At 40.2% G+C, this 17,008-nt stretch overlaps 2 protein-coding genes across 9 annotated transcripts in view; both read left to right on the top strand.

Moving 5' to 3' along the window:
- Window positions 1-4,779, top strand: part of OCLN (occludin) — a 62,934-nt gene extending 58,155 nt beyond the window's left edge. For all 5 annotated transcript variants that reach the window (XM_054252206.2, XM_008991966.5, XM_035291454.3 and 2 more), the window contains 2 exons: window positions 637-678; window positions 3,777-4,779. In XM_054252206.2, coding sequence (XP_054108181.1) covers window positions 637-678; window positions 3,777-3,878 — 144 coding nt within the window. In that variant the 3' untranslated portion in view covers window positions 3,879-4,779. The remainder of the gene's footprint in view (window positions 1-636; window positions 679-3,776) is intronic.
- A 6,278-nt stretch (window positions 4,780-11,057) lies between these two features.
- Window positions 11,058-17,008, top strand: part of GTF2H2 (general transcription factor IIH subunit 2) — a 29,762-nt gene continuing 23,811 nt past the window's right edge. The window contains exons 1-7 of one of the 4 annotated variants that reach the window (XM_035291449.3): window positions 11,058-11,100; window positions 12,839-12,926; window positions 14,388-14,465; window positions 14,841-14,877; window positions 15,220-15,306; window positions 16,127-16,177; window positions 16,847-16,901. In XM_035291449.3, the coding sequence (XP_035147340.1) occupies window positions 12,871-12,926; window positions 14,388-14,465; window positions 14,841-14,877; window positions 15,220-15,306; window positions 16,127-16,177; window positions 16,847-16,901 (364 nt within the window). In that variant the 5' untranslated portion in view covers window positions 11,058-11,100; window positions 12,839-12,870. Of the gene's footprint in view, window positions 11,262-12,838; window positions 12,927-14,387; window positions 14,466-14,840; window positions 14,878-15,219; window positions 15,307-16,126; window positions 16,178-16,846; window positions 16,902-17,008 lie in introns of all 4 variants that reach the window. The other 3 variants (XM_035291450.3, XM_035291451.3, XM_035291452.3) reach the window with 3 other exon arrangements.

The following is a 17,008-nucleotide window of genomic DNA, read 5'->3' as shown; positions in this document are numbered from 1 at the left end:
GACAATATAATTAATGCCATATTTGCATCATGTGTAGAAAGCAGTATAACTGACTGCTCATGGAAGAAATAAAATCTTTGAAGGCTTCACAGTGAAGGAACTATTAACAATTTTCCAGACAGAAGGGTGGGGAGGGGTGCATGATTACAGTCATAAGGAAACATGATCAAAATCTTGAAGCATTTAACATGTCTCAGTTTTTAAAGGAGTTGCTGATGATGGGCGCTGAGACTGGAAAGGTAGGACACTGGATGAAGGGAGAAGGTAATGGGAAGTTCAGACCGGTTGTGTAGTGGGAGATGACCTGATCAGAGCTCTGTGTTAGAAAAGATCTTCCTGGTGTCAGCGTAGCATGGGGACTGGCATGAAGGAGAGATGAGAAGTAGCAGAACAGAGAGTTACCTGCCTGTGTGAGTGAAATGTGAAAGATACAGTATCATAGATGTCTTTTCACGGAATTCCTTCATACCTTCCTGCTGATCATGAGTTTTAGGAGCTTTATGACTTCATCCTTTTAAATGCTTATATTTTTGTCATCAGCTGTCATTTTTAGCTTCAAAGTATAACATAAGGAATATTACTTTTGAAAGAGAAAATGCCCCAATAAACATATTCCTTTGTGTCTCTCATTAATAGACTGCTGCTGATGAATACAATAGACTGAAGCAAGTGAAGGGAGTAAGTATCGGAGATTTTTCTTTAGAAGAACTTTTCTTCTTTCTTTTTATTCTTGTACCTACTCATCTGGAGGAAGAACTTTTCTGTGTTACTCATTTCTATTTTTCTTAAATTTTCTTAAATCTAGCATTTAGAATGTCTATTAATTCCTTGTCACATATGCACTGATTATCATAAAAAGCCCTTAAAGATGAAAACTATAACTGAGGTTTTGGAACTTTAATTTCAGCTATTTAAAGCTACAACCAGTACTGATTTTTTAAACCTTTTTATTATTTTTTTAAATCCAATATGTGTTTATTGAGATAGTTTCCCACTCATCTTGACTCAGGTACTTTGGGTGTTGCTTCCTCCCTAGGGAGCATCCTTGTTAAGCCTTGCTTTGCCTCCTGTAGGCTGCGAAGGACAGTGGAACAGGAGGCAAAGCAAGTGCCTGGCTGACGAACTACAGCTAGTGCCTGGCTGACGACCGCGGTGATTGTATCACATCCCGGGCATTTAAACCCATGAAGTAGGAGTAGGGGCTCTGCACCAGGCATTGCTGCTTGGGTTTCCCTTTCTCCTCTACTGGAGAGGGATGAAGGAGATCCTCTGTGAGAGACATGTTGTTGTGGGGGGATTTCCACCACTGGAAAAGCTGATCAAAAAAATATATATATTTTTTTTTGAGACAGAGTTTCACTCTTGTTGCCCAGGCTGGAGTGCAATGGCGCGACTTCGGCTCACTGCAACCTCCGCCTCCTGGGTTCAGGCAATTCTCCTGCCTCAGCCTCCTGAGTAGCTGGGGTTACAGGCATGTGACACTGTGCCCAGCTAATTTTTTGTATTTTTAGTAGAGATGGGGTTTCACCATGTTGATCAAGATGGTCTCAATCTCTTAACCTCGTGATCCACCTGCCTCGGCCTCCCAAAGTGCTGGGATTACAGGCGTGAGCCACCGCGCCTGGCGTTTAAATATATTTTTTTAAAGTTGAAGTATACATACAGAAAAGTGCACAAATCAAAACATATAACATAGTGAATTTTCACAATGTGACCACATACCTGTATGTGCAGATCAAGAAATGTATTTTCTCCAGTGCCTTCCCACCCTCAGCACCCCCACCCCACCCCTTGTACTCCTTTCCAGTGTTTACCCTCTTGCCAGAGGGGTCCACCATGCTCACTTCTAACATCATAGATAGAGTTTTGTTTATCTTGAACATAACATAAATGGAACCACACAGTATGATTTTGTGTGTGATTTCTTTTGCTCAGTACTGTTTGTAATGGTCCATTCATGGTTTATTAATATTATTTTGAGGCTGGGCGTGGTGGCTCATGCCTGTAATCCAAGCACTTGGGAGGCCAAGGCGGGCGCATCACCTGAGGTCGGGAGTTCAAGACCACCGTGATCAACATGGTGAAACCCCGTCTTTATTTAAAAAAAAAAAAATTATTTTGAGATGGAGTCCTGCTCTGTTACCCAAGATGGAGTGCAGTGGCACGATCTCCGTCCACTGCAACCTCCACCTCCCGGGTTCAAGCAGTTCTTCTGCCTCAGCCTAGCTGGGATTATAGGCACGTACCACCATGCCTGGCTAATTTTTTATTTTTAGTAGAGACAACGTTTTGCCATGTTGGCCAGGCAGGTCTCGAATTCCTGGCCTCAAGCGATCCGCCTGCCTCGGCCTCTCAAAGTGCTGGGATTACAGGCGTGAACCACTGCGCCTGGCCAGTTCACTGATTTTTATTGCTGTGTAGTGTTGTATATAAAACACAACTTTATGCATCTATTCTATTGTTAGTGAACATTTGGGTTGTTCCCAGTTTTGGGCTTTTAAAAATATTGCAGCTTCAGACTAGACATGGTGGCTCATACCTGTAATCCCAGCACTTTGGGAGGCCGAGGCAGGCAGATCACCTGAGGTCGGGAGTTCAAGACCAGCCTGACCAATATGGAGAAACCCTGTCTCTACTAAAAAAAAAAAAAAAAAAAAAAAATGCAGCTTCAAACATATTTGTAAATGTTTGAACATAGAAGTGATGGGCATGTGTGTATCCAGCTTTAGTAGATACTGTCTTGTTTTGTTTTGTTTTTTTGAGACAGAGTTTCACTCTTGTTGCCCAGGCTGGAGTGCAGTGGCACGATCTCGGCTCACTGCAACCTCCACCTCCTGGGTTCAGGCAATTCCTCTGCCTCAGCCTCCCGAATAGCTGGGACTACAGGCATGTGCCACCATGCCCAGCTAATTTTTGTATTTTTAGTAGAGATGGGGTTTAACATGTTGACCAGGATGGTCTTGATCTCTTGACCTCGTGATCCACCCACCTCGGCCTCCCAAAGTACTGGGATTATAGGCTTGAGCCACCGCGCCTGGCCTAGTAGATACTGTCAAACAACCTTCTAAGTAGTTGTACCAGTTTACATTCCCACCAACCACCCCAGACTCCTGTTGCTCTATATCCTTGGTAACACTTGGCATGTCAGTCATTATTGACTTAAAATATTTAAAAAGTTTTATATTAACTTTTTTGTAAATTATCCAGATGCTGTGATACATGCCTATAGTCCTAGCTACTAGGGAGACTGAGGCAGAAAGATTCCTTGAACCCAGGAGTTCAGAGCTGCAGGGAGCTATAATTGTACCACTGCACTCCAGCCTGGGCAATAGGATGAGACCCTTTCCCCCCCAAAAAAGTTATAAATTGCAGGCATCATGATTTTAAATAAGAGTTTAAAGTGTATACAGTAAAATTTCCCATCTCTCTTATCCCCTATTCAGTTTTCCTCAGTCAACTGAGATCACCAGTTCCTTGTTTTACTTACAGTTTTAGATGATGTATTAGCAAAAAGGCCCGTAAGTTTTCTTGGTCATTTTACAGATTTTTAGAAATAAGGGTATCCTTTGTAAAAACCCAGGTTAGAAGATAGGATTGAGCAAACAATCAGCCGCCTGTGTTGTTAGTGATACTGCCAGGCACCTTGAGTATATTACTTCAGTTAACACTCCCAACAGTTCTCTGACTAAATCTTCCATTTTTTGTTCACCTCTACCTTCCCAGCAGACCTGCTTTTATTTTGTTGAATTTATGTGATTTATTTTCTTGCTTTTTAGTCTGCAGATTACAAAAATAAGAAGAATCATTGCAAGCAGTTAAAGAGCAAATTGTCACACATCAAGAAGATGGTTGGAGACTATGATAGACAGAAAACATAGAAGGCTGATGCTGAGTTGTCTGAGAAATTAAGTATCTGATATCTCTGCAATCTTCTCAGAAGGAAATGACTTTGGACCATAACCCAGGAAGCCAAACCTTTGTGAGCATCACAAAGTTTTGGTTGCTTTAATATCATCAGTATTGAAGCATTTTATAAGTAGCTTTCAATAATCAACTGGGCTGAACACTCCAATTAAGGATTTTATGCTTTAAACATTGGTTCTTGTATTAAGAAAGAAATACTGTTTGAGGTTTTTAAGCCTTAGAGGAAGGTTCTGGTGTGAACTAAACCTTCACACCCCAGACAATGTCTTAATACCTACAGGTATTTGTTTGCATAGGTGATCTCATTTAATCCTTTGAACCACCCTTCAGATAACTGTTATTTATAATCATTCTTTTCCACATAAGGAAACTGGGTTCCTGCAATGACATCTCTGAAGTGAGACTGCTTGTTTCCTAGCGCACAGTTTTAGTTAAGTCTATTTTATGACTACATAAATAATAAAGTCCCTGGCCTTTCATATTTTAGCTACTATGTAACAATCTAACAGCCTCTCTATTAATTTTTTTTCTGTTATGTGAATTGTTAAAAGAGGTTTTTCTTACGTTATCCTGATAATAAAGATCATGTAAAAGTAAAAAATGTGTGAAATTTAAAGATTGTAAATATATATGTTTTTAAAATCAAAGTTTAAACCCAGTGGTTAGAATTTTATGTATTTTTAAATACTTTCTATCTTATGGTTTACATGCATTTTTTTAAAACTAGCTAGACCTTTTCATTATATCAGAATATCTGATTACATTTATAATTCCATTGTGACTTGACCTGTATCTTATAGGATTCAATTTCTATACATCCTTTATAAGGTATTAAACCTGGTGTTTCCATAATAACTTGTTTGACATTGTTAGTGCTGTTAACATATAGCTGTGGAAAACCACACTCAGGAGTTGTATCTATTGTTGTTTATACTCTTTTGGGTGCTATGCTGGTTGGTCATTTTCCAGTCCTTCGGCTGTAAGAATGCTGATGTGTCTGGAAATAGAATGCTATACCATCAGATACCAAATAATTTCAAATGGTGCCCTTAAATTGTATCACTTTTTAAAAAATTCGGATTCTTATTAGTAAAGTAAAATTAGTCGATAGCACTGTGCTAAGTTGATTGTGATCATCCCAGTTTAGACTTTTCTAAAAACCTTTTTTAGAATCTATAAACTGCCTTTAGCATGCATTTAAAATATTTAAGTATATAATTTTTGATATATGATTTTGAATTATTTTCCAGAGATAAACTTTTAAATGTTTCCATTATATCACTGATTTATCTCTTCAAACTGAATAAATTCTTAATTTTCTGCATGCTATTCATACTTAATACAAAAGTTTTTTTTATCTTTTGAGATAGAGGCTTGTTCTGTCACCAGGCTGGAGTGCTGTCTCGACTCACTGCAAACTCCACCTTCCGGGTTCAAGCAATTCTCCTGCCTCAGCCTCCTGAGAAGCTGGGACTACAGGTGCAGGTCACCACACCCAGCTAATTTTTGTATTTTAGTAGAGATGGGGTTTTACTATGTTGGCCAGGATGGTCTAGATCTCCTGACCTCGTGATCCACCTGCCTCGGCCTCCCAGAGTGCTGGGATTACAGGTGTGAGCCACCACGCTAGGCCTTTTTTCGTTTGTTGGTTTGAGACCGTTTCACTCTTGTTGCCCAGGCTGGAGTTCAATGGCACGATCTCAGCTCACTGCAACTTCCACCTCCCAGGTTCAAGTGATTCTCCTGCCTCAGCCTCCTAAGTAGCTGGGATTACTGGCATCTACCACCACACCCAGCTAATTTTGTATTTTTAGCAGAGATGGGGTTTCTCCATGGTGGTCAGGCTGGTCTTGAACTCCCCACCTCAGGTGATCTGCCTGCCTTGGCCTCCCAAAGTGCTGGGATTACAGGTGTGAACCACCACACCTGACCAATACAAAAGGTATTTTCATAGCTTTTGGGTTTATACCAAATGAAAAGGACTCCCTTGATGAGCACCTTTAACTGCCTTTTCTGTGTTAAATTTTCAACAACTTGATCTGGAAGTCAGTGTACTTAATTTATGAAGGCAAATTTGTCAGTATTTTCATAAAACAAAACTATTCAGCTGTATGCAGAAAGTTAAATAGCAAGAATTTGCATTGTAAAGTTGTGCCATAAAATTGGACTTTGAAATTTTAAAAATGAGAAAAATTTTCACATGTATTTATTCCAAATACCATTTTAGGAAACCAGGATCAGAGTGTTTCTGTTGGTGCTGGCATTAACCAGCTGGACGTAAATTCGAAAAGCCACTCAGTCAGTTAGATTTCTGACATCCCTTTCATTTCTGACCCATGGTTCTTGTTGCAGTTCTGCTTTATTATAAACCATTGTTCTAAGGAGTTTGTTGAAAGCACATAGTTCATTTCATAAAGATTCCCTGCGTATAAAGTGATGTCCTACATGTGTGACTTTGTATTAAAAGTTTATAGGATCAATATTTTATTTTGAAAAATTTAAAGAAATACGGAGAAGTATAAAATACAAGTATCAACCACCCAGAAATAACATGTTAATGTTTTGTTACATGTGCCTCCTATTTTTTTTTTAAATAAAATGAAGTCAACTAGGATTTGTAATAAATAAGTTATATATACATAAATACATACATGATATTTAATCCTCACAACAAACTTTTGACATGTGACCATTTCTTGCTTTATAGACAAGGAACTAATGATATGATACACTAACAAGTGGCAAAACAAGGGATTCAGATCTTGGTCTCTTGGACTGTTAGATTCTTTTTTTTTTAAAGACGGGGTTTCACCATGTTGGCCAGGCTGGTCTCAAACTCCTGGCCTCAGGTGATCCCGCCTTGGCTTCCCAAGGTGCTAGGATTACAGGCATGAGCCACTACACCCAGCCTGGACTATTAGATTCTGTACTTCCATCCTGTGTTGACTTTGTTAATCAATAGATTGGCTAATATGAGATAGATCACTATGATGTAAATAAAATATCCTATTTTAATATTGAGTGCATTTTAAGTACTTATAAAGGCTTCCTGGGAAATATCTATAAAGACCTGAATGGGTATATGTGTGTAAAGAAGAATCAGGGCAGAAAAGTGCTTTTATCATGGCTCCAGGGACCTTAGCTTCAGTTGGTGTTGAGAATTCCTCACACAAGGACATTCTCCTTGCTTCAGCATCAGGATGGCAGCGTTTCCCACCTGGACTTTTTCAAAGACTCAGCTGGAGGAATCAGACTTCATAATTTCCTGGCAGCTCATGATTCTGCTACACTACATCATGCCATTTCCTGTGAGAGGACAAATTTGATGGAGGACTGCATCATCTCTCACGTGTTTCTTACTGTCTACATTTATTCTAATGGGAAGAAGTGGGCAAAAACACTTCAATAATTTGGGTAGTTTTTAGAAAACGTTGTGTTCGTAAATTAGAATAGTGCCATTTTGGCGTTATGAGAAGCATGGATCCATAACTAAGGTTTTGTGTATGACTACAATGGAATGTGGAAGTGTCTCCGAACGGTTTCCAGTTGGTGCCACAAGACCTCCTTGGTACTGCGTGCATGTGTTGTCCTATTTTTGCTTTGTCCTTCTGCAGTTACTTGCTGTGGGATCTTGGAGAAACGAGCCCCCTTACTTCAGTTTTTTGTATATGTAAAATATATTTGTAATAATCTCATAGTTAATGTATGACTCAGTCCTTGTCCAAAAGTAAATATGCCTAGCTACCCCTATCTTCCAAAGCCAGAAGGTGAAACTTTAACAAGCTTTCTTTTTTGCCAGGGGAGGGGGAAAGGGGAGAACACAAGAGGGCACTTTAACAAGTTTTCTAAAAGCAAATTGTGTTTTTTAAAGTGCGGGTATCATCCAATCCCATATGATTGGTCTGTGCTGGGTGCAGCCTTAGAGTGTAAATTCTTTTGAATTCTAGAGAGAGAATGCAGGTTTGGCATTCCAACTATTTTTACATGATAAATGCTTCTTTAGGATAGAGCAAATAGTTTGCATATCAAGATCACGATTGTTAGATACTGTTTTCAGTTATGCAGGTTTTCAATGAGACCTTCTGGAGGTTTCAATGAGGCCTAGTTTTCCTGTAAGGGAACCTGTCTATTCAGGTTGCATGCTTTTTATATCAGTTTGATGCACTGGCTAAGATGATTGTGAATGTCCTAACCCTATTGATTGTGTCTAGCCACTCAAGCAAAGTACAGATTATTCCATTATTTATAGTTAGTTTTACAAGTTGAAAAAAGCGTCTGAGGTTACATAATGTATTCTACCACTTTGTACATGATTACAACATTATGTTAGTCATATGCATGCCAAGAGGTTATAGATTTATGCATGTTTTATATTGTTTTGCTTTAGTGCCATTCCTAGTTGAATCTTAACATCCATGTCTAGAATCTATACAGAGCAAGTATTACAGTTAGGAAAACTCAGTCTTCTGTCTTCACAAATATGTTTTATATCTCTTGGGTAGTCCTCTGTCCTTTTCCTGGTTTTCCTTAAAGTCTTTTCCTCTAGGCTGTTTGTCCTAGAGGAATGCATCCCATCTTGCAATAGGACGGTTGGTTAGGATTGATGGAAGGATGGAAGGAAAAGTGTGGAGTTTGTGTGTGAGTCCTCTAATGGGATCAAAGGTGGGAGGGAGGCAAGCATGGAAGCTTCCTGACATTGCACAACTAATTTCCCCTTCTCTCCCTTTAAAAACTTTTTTCGCCGGGCGTGGGGCTCACGCCTGTAATCGCAGAATTTTGGGAAGCCAAGGCGGGCAGATCACCTGAGGTCCGGAGTTGAGACCAACCTGGCCAAATGGTGAAACCCCATCTCTACTAAAAATACAAAAATTAGCCGGGCGTGGTGGCAAGCACCTGTAATTCCAGCTACTCAGGAAGCTGAGACAGGAGAATTGCTTGAACCCGGAAGGCAGAGGATGCAGTGAGCCAAGATCATGCCATTGCACTCCAGCCTGGCGGTTAAGAGCGAGACTGAGTCTTTTTTTTTCTTCTTTTTTTTAAGCAGAGTCTCTCCCTGTCATCAGGTGCCAGGCTGGAGTGCAGTGGCGCCATCTTGGCTCACTGCAACTTCCGCCTCCCAGGTTCAAGCAATTCTACTGCCTCAGCCTCCCAAGTAGTTGGGACTACAGGCGCGCTCCACCACGACCAGACCAGCTAATTTTTGTATTGTTTTGGTAGACACGGGGTTTCACCATGTTGGCCAGGATGATCTCAGTTTCTTGACCTCGTGATCCGCCCGCCTCGGCCTCCCAAAGTGCTGGGATGCTGGGATTACTGGCGTGAGCCACCGCGCCCGGCGAGACTGAGTCTTAAAAAAAAAAAAAAAATCATGCAAAGACACAAAAACTAAACAATAAAATCTTGTCTTCTGGGAAGAAATGAGACTGGTTACAGAGTTGCAACTAAGCCCTGTAGGGTTGGTGGAGACAACCCTATTTTACACATTAGTTCATAGACTTCCGTTGTGACTTGCTTGAGGTCACCCAGCCAGTGTGTCAGAGCCTGGTTTTCAATCCAGGGCTCTTCTTTCCACTGTTATGCAAGACACCTTGTTTATATTTTTGAGGGAGACAACAGAGATGAAAAGAATTTTGTAACAGTAAAATAAAGACAATGGAGGGGATGAATATGCTGATGGAGAAGGAAAGAAGCCCCAGCTTCTGCAATGCCTTTGTTATTCCTAATCCTTTTCTGATCATCTGGGGGTGCACTGCCTCTCCATTTCTCAGGTATGCCAGTGATTCCACTTGTATTAATCGGCACTCAAACGACTTGTCCAAAACTGAATTGATCTTACTGACTCCGCCAACGTTTCAATAATTGCAACTCCTTTCGGTTGCTGAGCTAAAGACTTTGGAGCTATCTTTGATTCTTTTTTCATAACACATCCAGTGTATCGGGAAGATTAAGAATTCAGTCACTTCTCACCAGCTGCTGGTCCAAGCTATCACAACACAATTCCTCCAAAGTTCTTAGCAATGCTCACAGCCTCTCCTCCCCACCTTACACTTTTGATTGCAGCTGCCACCACTTATCCCCTGCTCACTCCTGCAGTCGTCAAAGAATCCAGTGCAATTCTACCTCAGGGTCTTTGCACTTGAAGCTCTCTTTGTCTGAAGAGCTTTTTCCCTAGTTATCAGCAGGTTAACACCCTTCCTCATCCAGGTCATGGCTTAACTGTCTTCTCAGCGAGGACTCCTGGCCACCCTATTTCACTATTTTTTGAGACGGCGTTTTGCTCCTGTCACCCAAGGCTGGAGTGAAAATTGCGTGACCTCGGCTTACCGCAACCTCTGCCTCCCGAGTTCAAGGGATTCTCCTGTCAGCCTCTCGAGTAGCTGGGATTACAGGCGCCTGCCACCAGGCCTGGCTAAAATTTTGTATTTTTAGTAGAGACGGGGGTTTCACTATGTTGGCCAGGCTGGTCTCGAACTCGTGCCCTCAGATGATCCACCCCCTCGGCCTCCCAAATCTCCAGGCCTGGGATTACAGGAGTGAACCACCGCGCCCAGCCTGGCCACTCTATTTTAAACTGCAATTTTTCCCCTTCAATGCTTAGTTTTTCTCCACAGCACTATCACCATTTCATATAGTATATGTTTTTCTTCATACTGACTTCCCTTGGAGAAGGAAAACTCCATGAGAGCAAGGATTTTTTGTCAGTTTTTCATTGCTATTTCCTCAGTGCTTAGACATGCATCAGGTTCAAAGTAGATGATTAATGTTAGCTGAATGAACAGCAAGAGCAACGGAGGAGTCCTGAAATACACAACAAGAATCAAGGATAACTCTGGCCTTGCTTCTATGACCAGGGTTCTTCATCCTAACCTATTAGAAGTAGAAAAACAAGATCGAGCTCCTCAGAACCTAGGTCGACGGCTGCAGAGCCTTCGACCTTCCGAGAACGAATGGCGATCACTCAATGGTTCTCAGTGAATTCCAGCTGGAAGGCGATCCCTTCCCGCGCCCCAGGTCAGCACCGGGCATGCCCTGCACCCTAGTGCCCCGCTCCGGCAGCTGCAGCCTGCAACATCCGGAACGTTTCGGCTTGGCCGCAGGGCGCGGCGGAAGGACTTCTGGGTCGCATCTAAAGCAGCGGGGCGGAGCTTCCGGCTGAGCGTCCTTCCAGCGGGGCCGGTGAGTCCACGGTTGGAAGTCTGTGAGGTGGAGAGTTGGGGCAGGCCATCTGGCTAGCTAGGCGGCTAGGAGGGTTTTCGTGGCGGGGAACAGAGGCTGAATTGCCCTGCCTGGGCATTTAGGAAAGGAGGATGTGAGGGAGCTTGTGAAGGCAAAGGAAGGTAACTTTCGTCTGGGGAGCCGCCCAGTAGCATTGGAGGCTGCAGGCCCTCCCTCCCTAAGTAAAAGCGCGACTTTTAGAAATGATGGTTCAAGGTTCGAGTTTGTGACCCGATTGAGAGAGTGACCAACCTCTGACCCTGAATCCCATACCTGAAAAATAAGGACAATAATCACCCTTGCCAGTTTCATAGTACTTGGTAGGGTAAGGTATGGGGAAAAGCTTTTTACATCGCAGTGTTTGGTGCTCTCATTTGTTTGCAGATACCATTCCGAGCTCATGTAACGGGAATCACACCAGTAGGTATATGTTGAGGGATTGTCTGGAGTTGGATTCCAGGAAACGGACTACTGATTATATATATATATATATATGAGAGAAGTCCTTTGATGTGATCAGCCGAAAGTCTCTCAGTTTCTATTTTTGTTTATTTATTTATTTTGAGACAGGGTCTCACTCTCACCCAGTCTGGAGTGCAGTAGTGAACACAACTCACTGCAGCTACTCTCCTGGGCTCAAACCATCCTCCTGCTTTATCCTCCCAAGTAGCTGGGACTACAAGCACTCGCCACCTCGCCCAGCTAATTTTTTGATGTTTTCTAGAGATGAGGTCTCACTTTATTGCCCAGACTGGTCTGGAACTCCTGAACTCAAGTGATCCTTTTGTCTTGGCCTCCCAAACTGCTGGGATTATAGGTTTGAGCCACTGTGTCCTGCCAAGAATTTGAGTTTAAAAATATTGAGAACATTGCCACGCCTGTAATCCCAGCACTTTAGAAACTTTTCCCATCTCTACTAGAAAGTAATCAGATTGTTGGATCAACATACATGTAACCCAACAAATATATGAAAAAAATGCTCAACATTACTGATCATTAGAGAAATGCAAACCAAAACCACAATGCAAATCAAAACCACGAAACCATCTCACCACCAGTCAGAATGGGTGTTATCAAAAGTCAAAAAAATAACAGATGTTGGCAAGGTTATGGAGAAGAGGGAATGCTTCCCCACTGTTGATAGGAATGTAAATTAGTTCAGCCACTATGGAAAGCAGTTTGGAGATGTCTCAAAGAACTATGTTTAATTTTGTCTTTTTTTTTTAAAGTTATGAGCCATAAGCATTTACCCATTTATAAATAATAAATGTCATTTTAAAACTTTTGATTTTGATAAAATTTAGACAAAGATGGAGAGATAGTGCAATGAATCACGTATGTCACTCAGCTATAATAATTAGTTGTGTCTAATCTTGTTTAGCTACACCCGTACTCCTCACAATTCTACAGTTTGTCATGTGACACATCTATAAAGCATTTTTGTTCTTTTACAGATTGTAAAAAGATGCTTATTTTTATTGGTCCCAATTTTGTGTATACGTGTTCATATTATTTCTTGGAAATGAGAAATGGAATTCCATGAGGATTTTTATCTAATGACAATTATTGAGTAAAATAGGAAGAATAAGGACCTGGCATTCTGATTTTTTTTTTACTTTATGTGTCTAATTTTCTAATTTAATTGGATGCATTTTATAACAAACATCTTTAGATAACTTACATTCTAATGGTTTTACAGATTATTAAATAATAAAATACATATTTTAAAAAATGGATGAAGAACCTGAAAGAACTAAGCGATGGGAAGGAGGCTATGAAAGAACATGGTAAGGAGAGCATTATTGCTCTGTCTTTTAGATGTCTTTTTTTTTTAACAACTTTATTAAGGTATATTTTACATATGTTAAAATTACCCATTTCCAATATACAATTCAGTGATTTTATTGATAGAAAATTTACTGAGCGCTGTAGCCATCACCATAAACCAGTTCTAGAACATTTTTTTTTTTTAAGACGGAGTTTTGCTCTTATTACGCAGGCTGGAGTGCAATGGCGTGATCTCGGCTCACCACAACCTCCGCCTCCTGGGTTCAGGCAGTTCTCCTGCCTCAGCCTCCTGAGTAGCTCGGATTACAGGCACGTGCCACCATGCCCAGCTAATTTTTTGTATTTTTAGTAGAGACAGGGTTTCACCATGTTGACCAGGATAGTCTTGATCTCTTGACCTCATGACCTCGTGATCCACCCGCCTTGGCCTCCCAAAGTGCTGGGATACAGGCGTGAGCCACCGCGCCCGGCCCTTTTTTTTTTTTTTTGAGACAGAGTCTCACTCTGTCTCCCAGTCTGGAGTGCCATGGCACGTCTCGGCTCACTGCAACTTCCACCTCCTGGGTTCAAGAGATTCTCCTGCCCCAGCCTCCCGAGTAGCTGGGATTTTCCAGGCGCCCAACACCACGCCTGGCTAATTTTTGTATTTTTAGTAGCGATGTGGTTTCACCATGTTGGCCAGGCTGGTCTGGAACTCCTGACCTCAAGATCTGCCCGTCTCAACCTCCCAAAGTACTGGGATTATAGGTGCGAGCCATTGCACCTGAGTTCTACAACATTTTAACCATTCCAGTAAGATCCTTCATATCCATTTACAATTAATTTCATTCTGGACATTTCACAAAAATGTGACCATATACAGGCATGTGCCGCATAATGATGTTTGGGTCAAAGACCGCATAAAAGATAGTCCCATGATATAATATGGTATTTTTACTGTGCCTTTTCTATGTATGTTTAGATACATAAATACTGACCATTGTGTTACAGTTGTCTCAGATATTCAGTATAGTAACATGCTGTACAGGTTTGTAGCCTAGGCGTGGGATAGGCTATACTATCTAGGTTTGTGTAAGTATACCCTATGATATTCACACAATGATGAAATTGCCTAACAATGCATTTCTCAGACTGTATCCCTGTCAGTAAGCACTGCATGACTATAATAAGTGGTCTGTTGTGGCTGGCTTTCACCTATTTTCAAGACTCATCCATGTTGCAGCGTGTATTAATACTTCATTTTTTATTGCTGAATAGTATTCCCATCTATAGTTATGCCACATTATTGTTTATCCTTTCACTAGTCTGTGGATATTTAGGTTCTTTACAGTTTTTGGCTGTTAGGAAAATGCATCCATGAACACTCACATGTAACTCTTTATGTGGAGATATATTTTCATTTCATTTGGGCTAGTAATCATTTTAGCTTATCTTTTCAAATGAATAATTATAACTTATAGGGAGATTCTTAAAGAAGATGAATCTGGATCACTTAAAGCTACAATAGAAGACATTCTGTTTAAGGCAAAGAGAAAAAGGTATGTAACCTCTTCCTATGCATGTTAAAAAGGTAAAATATATTCATTTTAAGCCTTTCTAGCTGTAAACACTCCTCAGTACTTCATTTCAGCTGTGTTTCAGGGAGCTGACCTGTTGCCTTCTGACCATGGGGAAAGAACTAGCTACCTACCCTTGCCTCAGCAGGAAAATGGTCTTCAGAGACTATCTATAATACCTGTAATTATATGTATTCCATAAGTTAATTATTTACTCCACTAAAAAATTCAAATTATGACATTCTTAATCAGAATTAGAAAAAAAGAAAAAGCAGGTCAATTGGAAAGTTGTGTTTATTTTTTTGTGTAGGGGATAGTATATGGAATTCCATTAAAATGTTTGTATAATTTTAACAGAGTATTTGAGCACCATGGACAAGTTCGACTTGGAATGGTATGTCATTATTTTTTCTTTTACTAGTACAGAACTAGTTTGGGTTAGAGAAGCATTCTAGCTTGCTAGAAAAAACAATAGCAAAACAACAAACTTTTAAAAATAATACATTAAAAATATATGCATAGAATATATAATTATTAAATGTCATTTTTACTAGTCAAAATGGCACTTGAAGTGTGAGCATAGTGGCTCACACCTATAATCCCAGCACTTTGGGAGGCCAAGGTGGGAGGATTGTTTGAGCCCAGGGGTTTGACACCAGCCTGGGCAACAAAGTGAGACCCAATTTCTACAAAACAAAACAGGTACTTGAAATTGGCCCTTTCTTTTTTCTGGTAGATGCGTCACCTTTATGTGGTAGTAGATGGATCAAGAACAATGGAAGACCAAGATTTAAAGCCTAATAGACTGACATGTACTTTAAAGGTAAAATTTAAATTTATACTAAATCATTTAAATTTGTACTAAAATCACTTTAATTTTTACTAAAAAAAAGTGGGGAAGAACACTGGATTCTAAAGGATATTTTTAAAGAATGCAATTAAAAAAAATTTTTTTTGCTTTGTATTTTTAGTTAATACTAATGATAGCTAAGTAGAGGTACTGCTAGGTCATTTAAAGAAATTATAAACCAACATAGCTAATTATTTGTATTTTTTATTTCTATCCTCCCACCCCACATCAGGATCTTGCTCTCAGTTATTCCTTTTCTTTATTGAATCTTCATTCTCCTTTGCCTTACTTAAATCTTTCTCCTCAGATTACAAACACATTCATATTATTCCTAATTCAACAAAACCTGTTCTTAGTTCTGCTCATTCTCCCGTCTCTCTTCATTGGACCTTTCCCTTGTTTAAATTTTTTTCTGGCACATCCAAATGGTTCCATCTTTTAAAACCTAGCTCAAACCTATCTCATCACCCACCATTTCAAATTAAGGTTTTTATTATTTAATATTTTTATTAACATACTTTGAAAATCTGTAAGTTTGCCGGGCGTGGTGGCTCATGCCTGTAATCCAAGCACTTTGGAGGCCAAGACGGGCAGATCACCTGAGATCAGGAGTTCAAGACCAGTCTGACCAACACGGTGAAACCCCGTCTTTAAAAAAAAAGAAAATCTGCTAAGTTTAAAAGTCGTGAGAAGTGAGGCTTGATAAACAGGTTTCACAAACATCAATTGGACATGTTTTATATGGTTGTTATTTTGCCTTTATCTAGTATGTCTTTTTTTTTTGTTTAAACAGTTGTTGGAATACTTCGTAGAGGAATATTTTGATCAAAATCCTATTAGTCAGGTACGTATATAAGTGATAGAATTCAGAATTAGATTCCTATTTTGCTGCAAAATGTTATTTATTTATTTGAGACGGAATCTCACTCGGTCTCCAGGCTGGAGTGCAGTGGCCTGATCTTGGCTGCAACCTCCGCCTCCCGGGTTCAAGCGATTCTACTGCCTCAGCCTCCCGAGTAGCTGGGACTGCAGGCATGCGCCACCACACCGAGCTAATTTTTGTATTTTTTAGTAGAGTCAGGGTTTCACCATGTTGGCCAGGATGGTCTCGATCTCTTAATCTCGTGATCCGCACGCCTTGGCCTCCCATAGTGCTGAGATTACAGGCGTGAGCCACTGCACCTGGCCATAATTTATTTTTTAAAAATTGGACATGTATTTTGTGAATTACCCAGATTGTTTAACCAGGTTCTGGCATACTTATCAATGAAAAGCATAGTAACTCTAAAAGTTAAACAATGTACGGTGAACTCATAGCTAAATTTATTTGCCAAAAACACAATGACAAAAGGTTTCTCACATGTTGCTTCTTTCTTCTGTAGTTACTAGCTTATTTTAGCTATATAAATTCTTTTATTTCTGCCCCAATATTATCTACAGGAATAGTTATATGTATTCTTATTGGGAGGAAATAACTTATTATATTAATAATAATTTTTGTTTTTATTTCAAGATTGGAATAATTGTAACTAAGAGTAAAAGAGCTGAAAAACTGACTGAACTCTCAGGTATGCATAAAATTACCTTTACAGGACTCAAGGACTTTGCTTTATTTACCCAACCTCGTAACTCTGTTTGTATGGCTGCTTAATAAGTAATGTGAAGGCCTCTTCTG

Source organism: Callithrix jacchus, chromosome 2 (genome assembly GCF_049354715.1).
Source record: "Callithrix jacchus isolate 240 chromosome 2, calJac240_pri, whole genome shotgun sequence".
NCBI lineage: Eukaryota > Metazoa > Chordata > Mammalia > Primates > Cebidae > Callithrix > Callithrix jacchus.
This window is presented reverse-complemented; position numbering and strand designations above follow the sequence as displayed.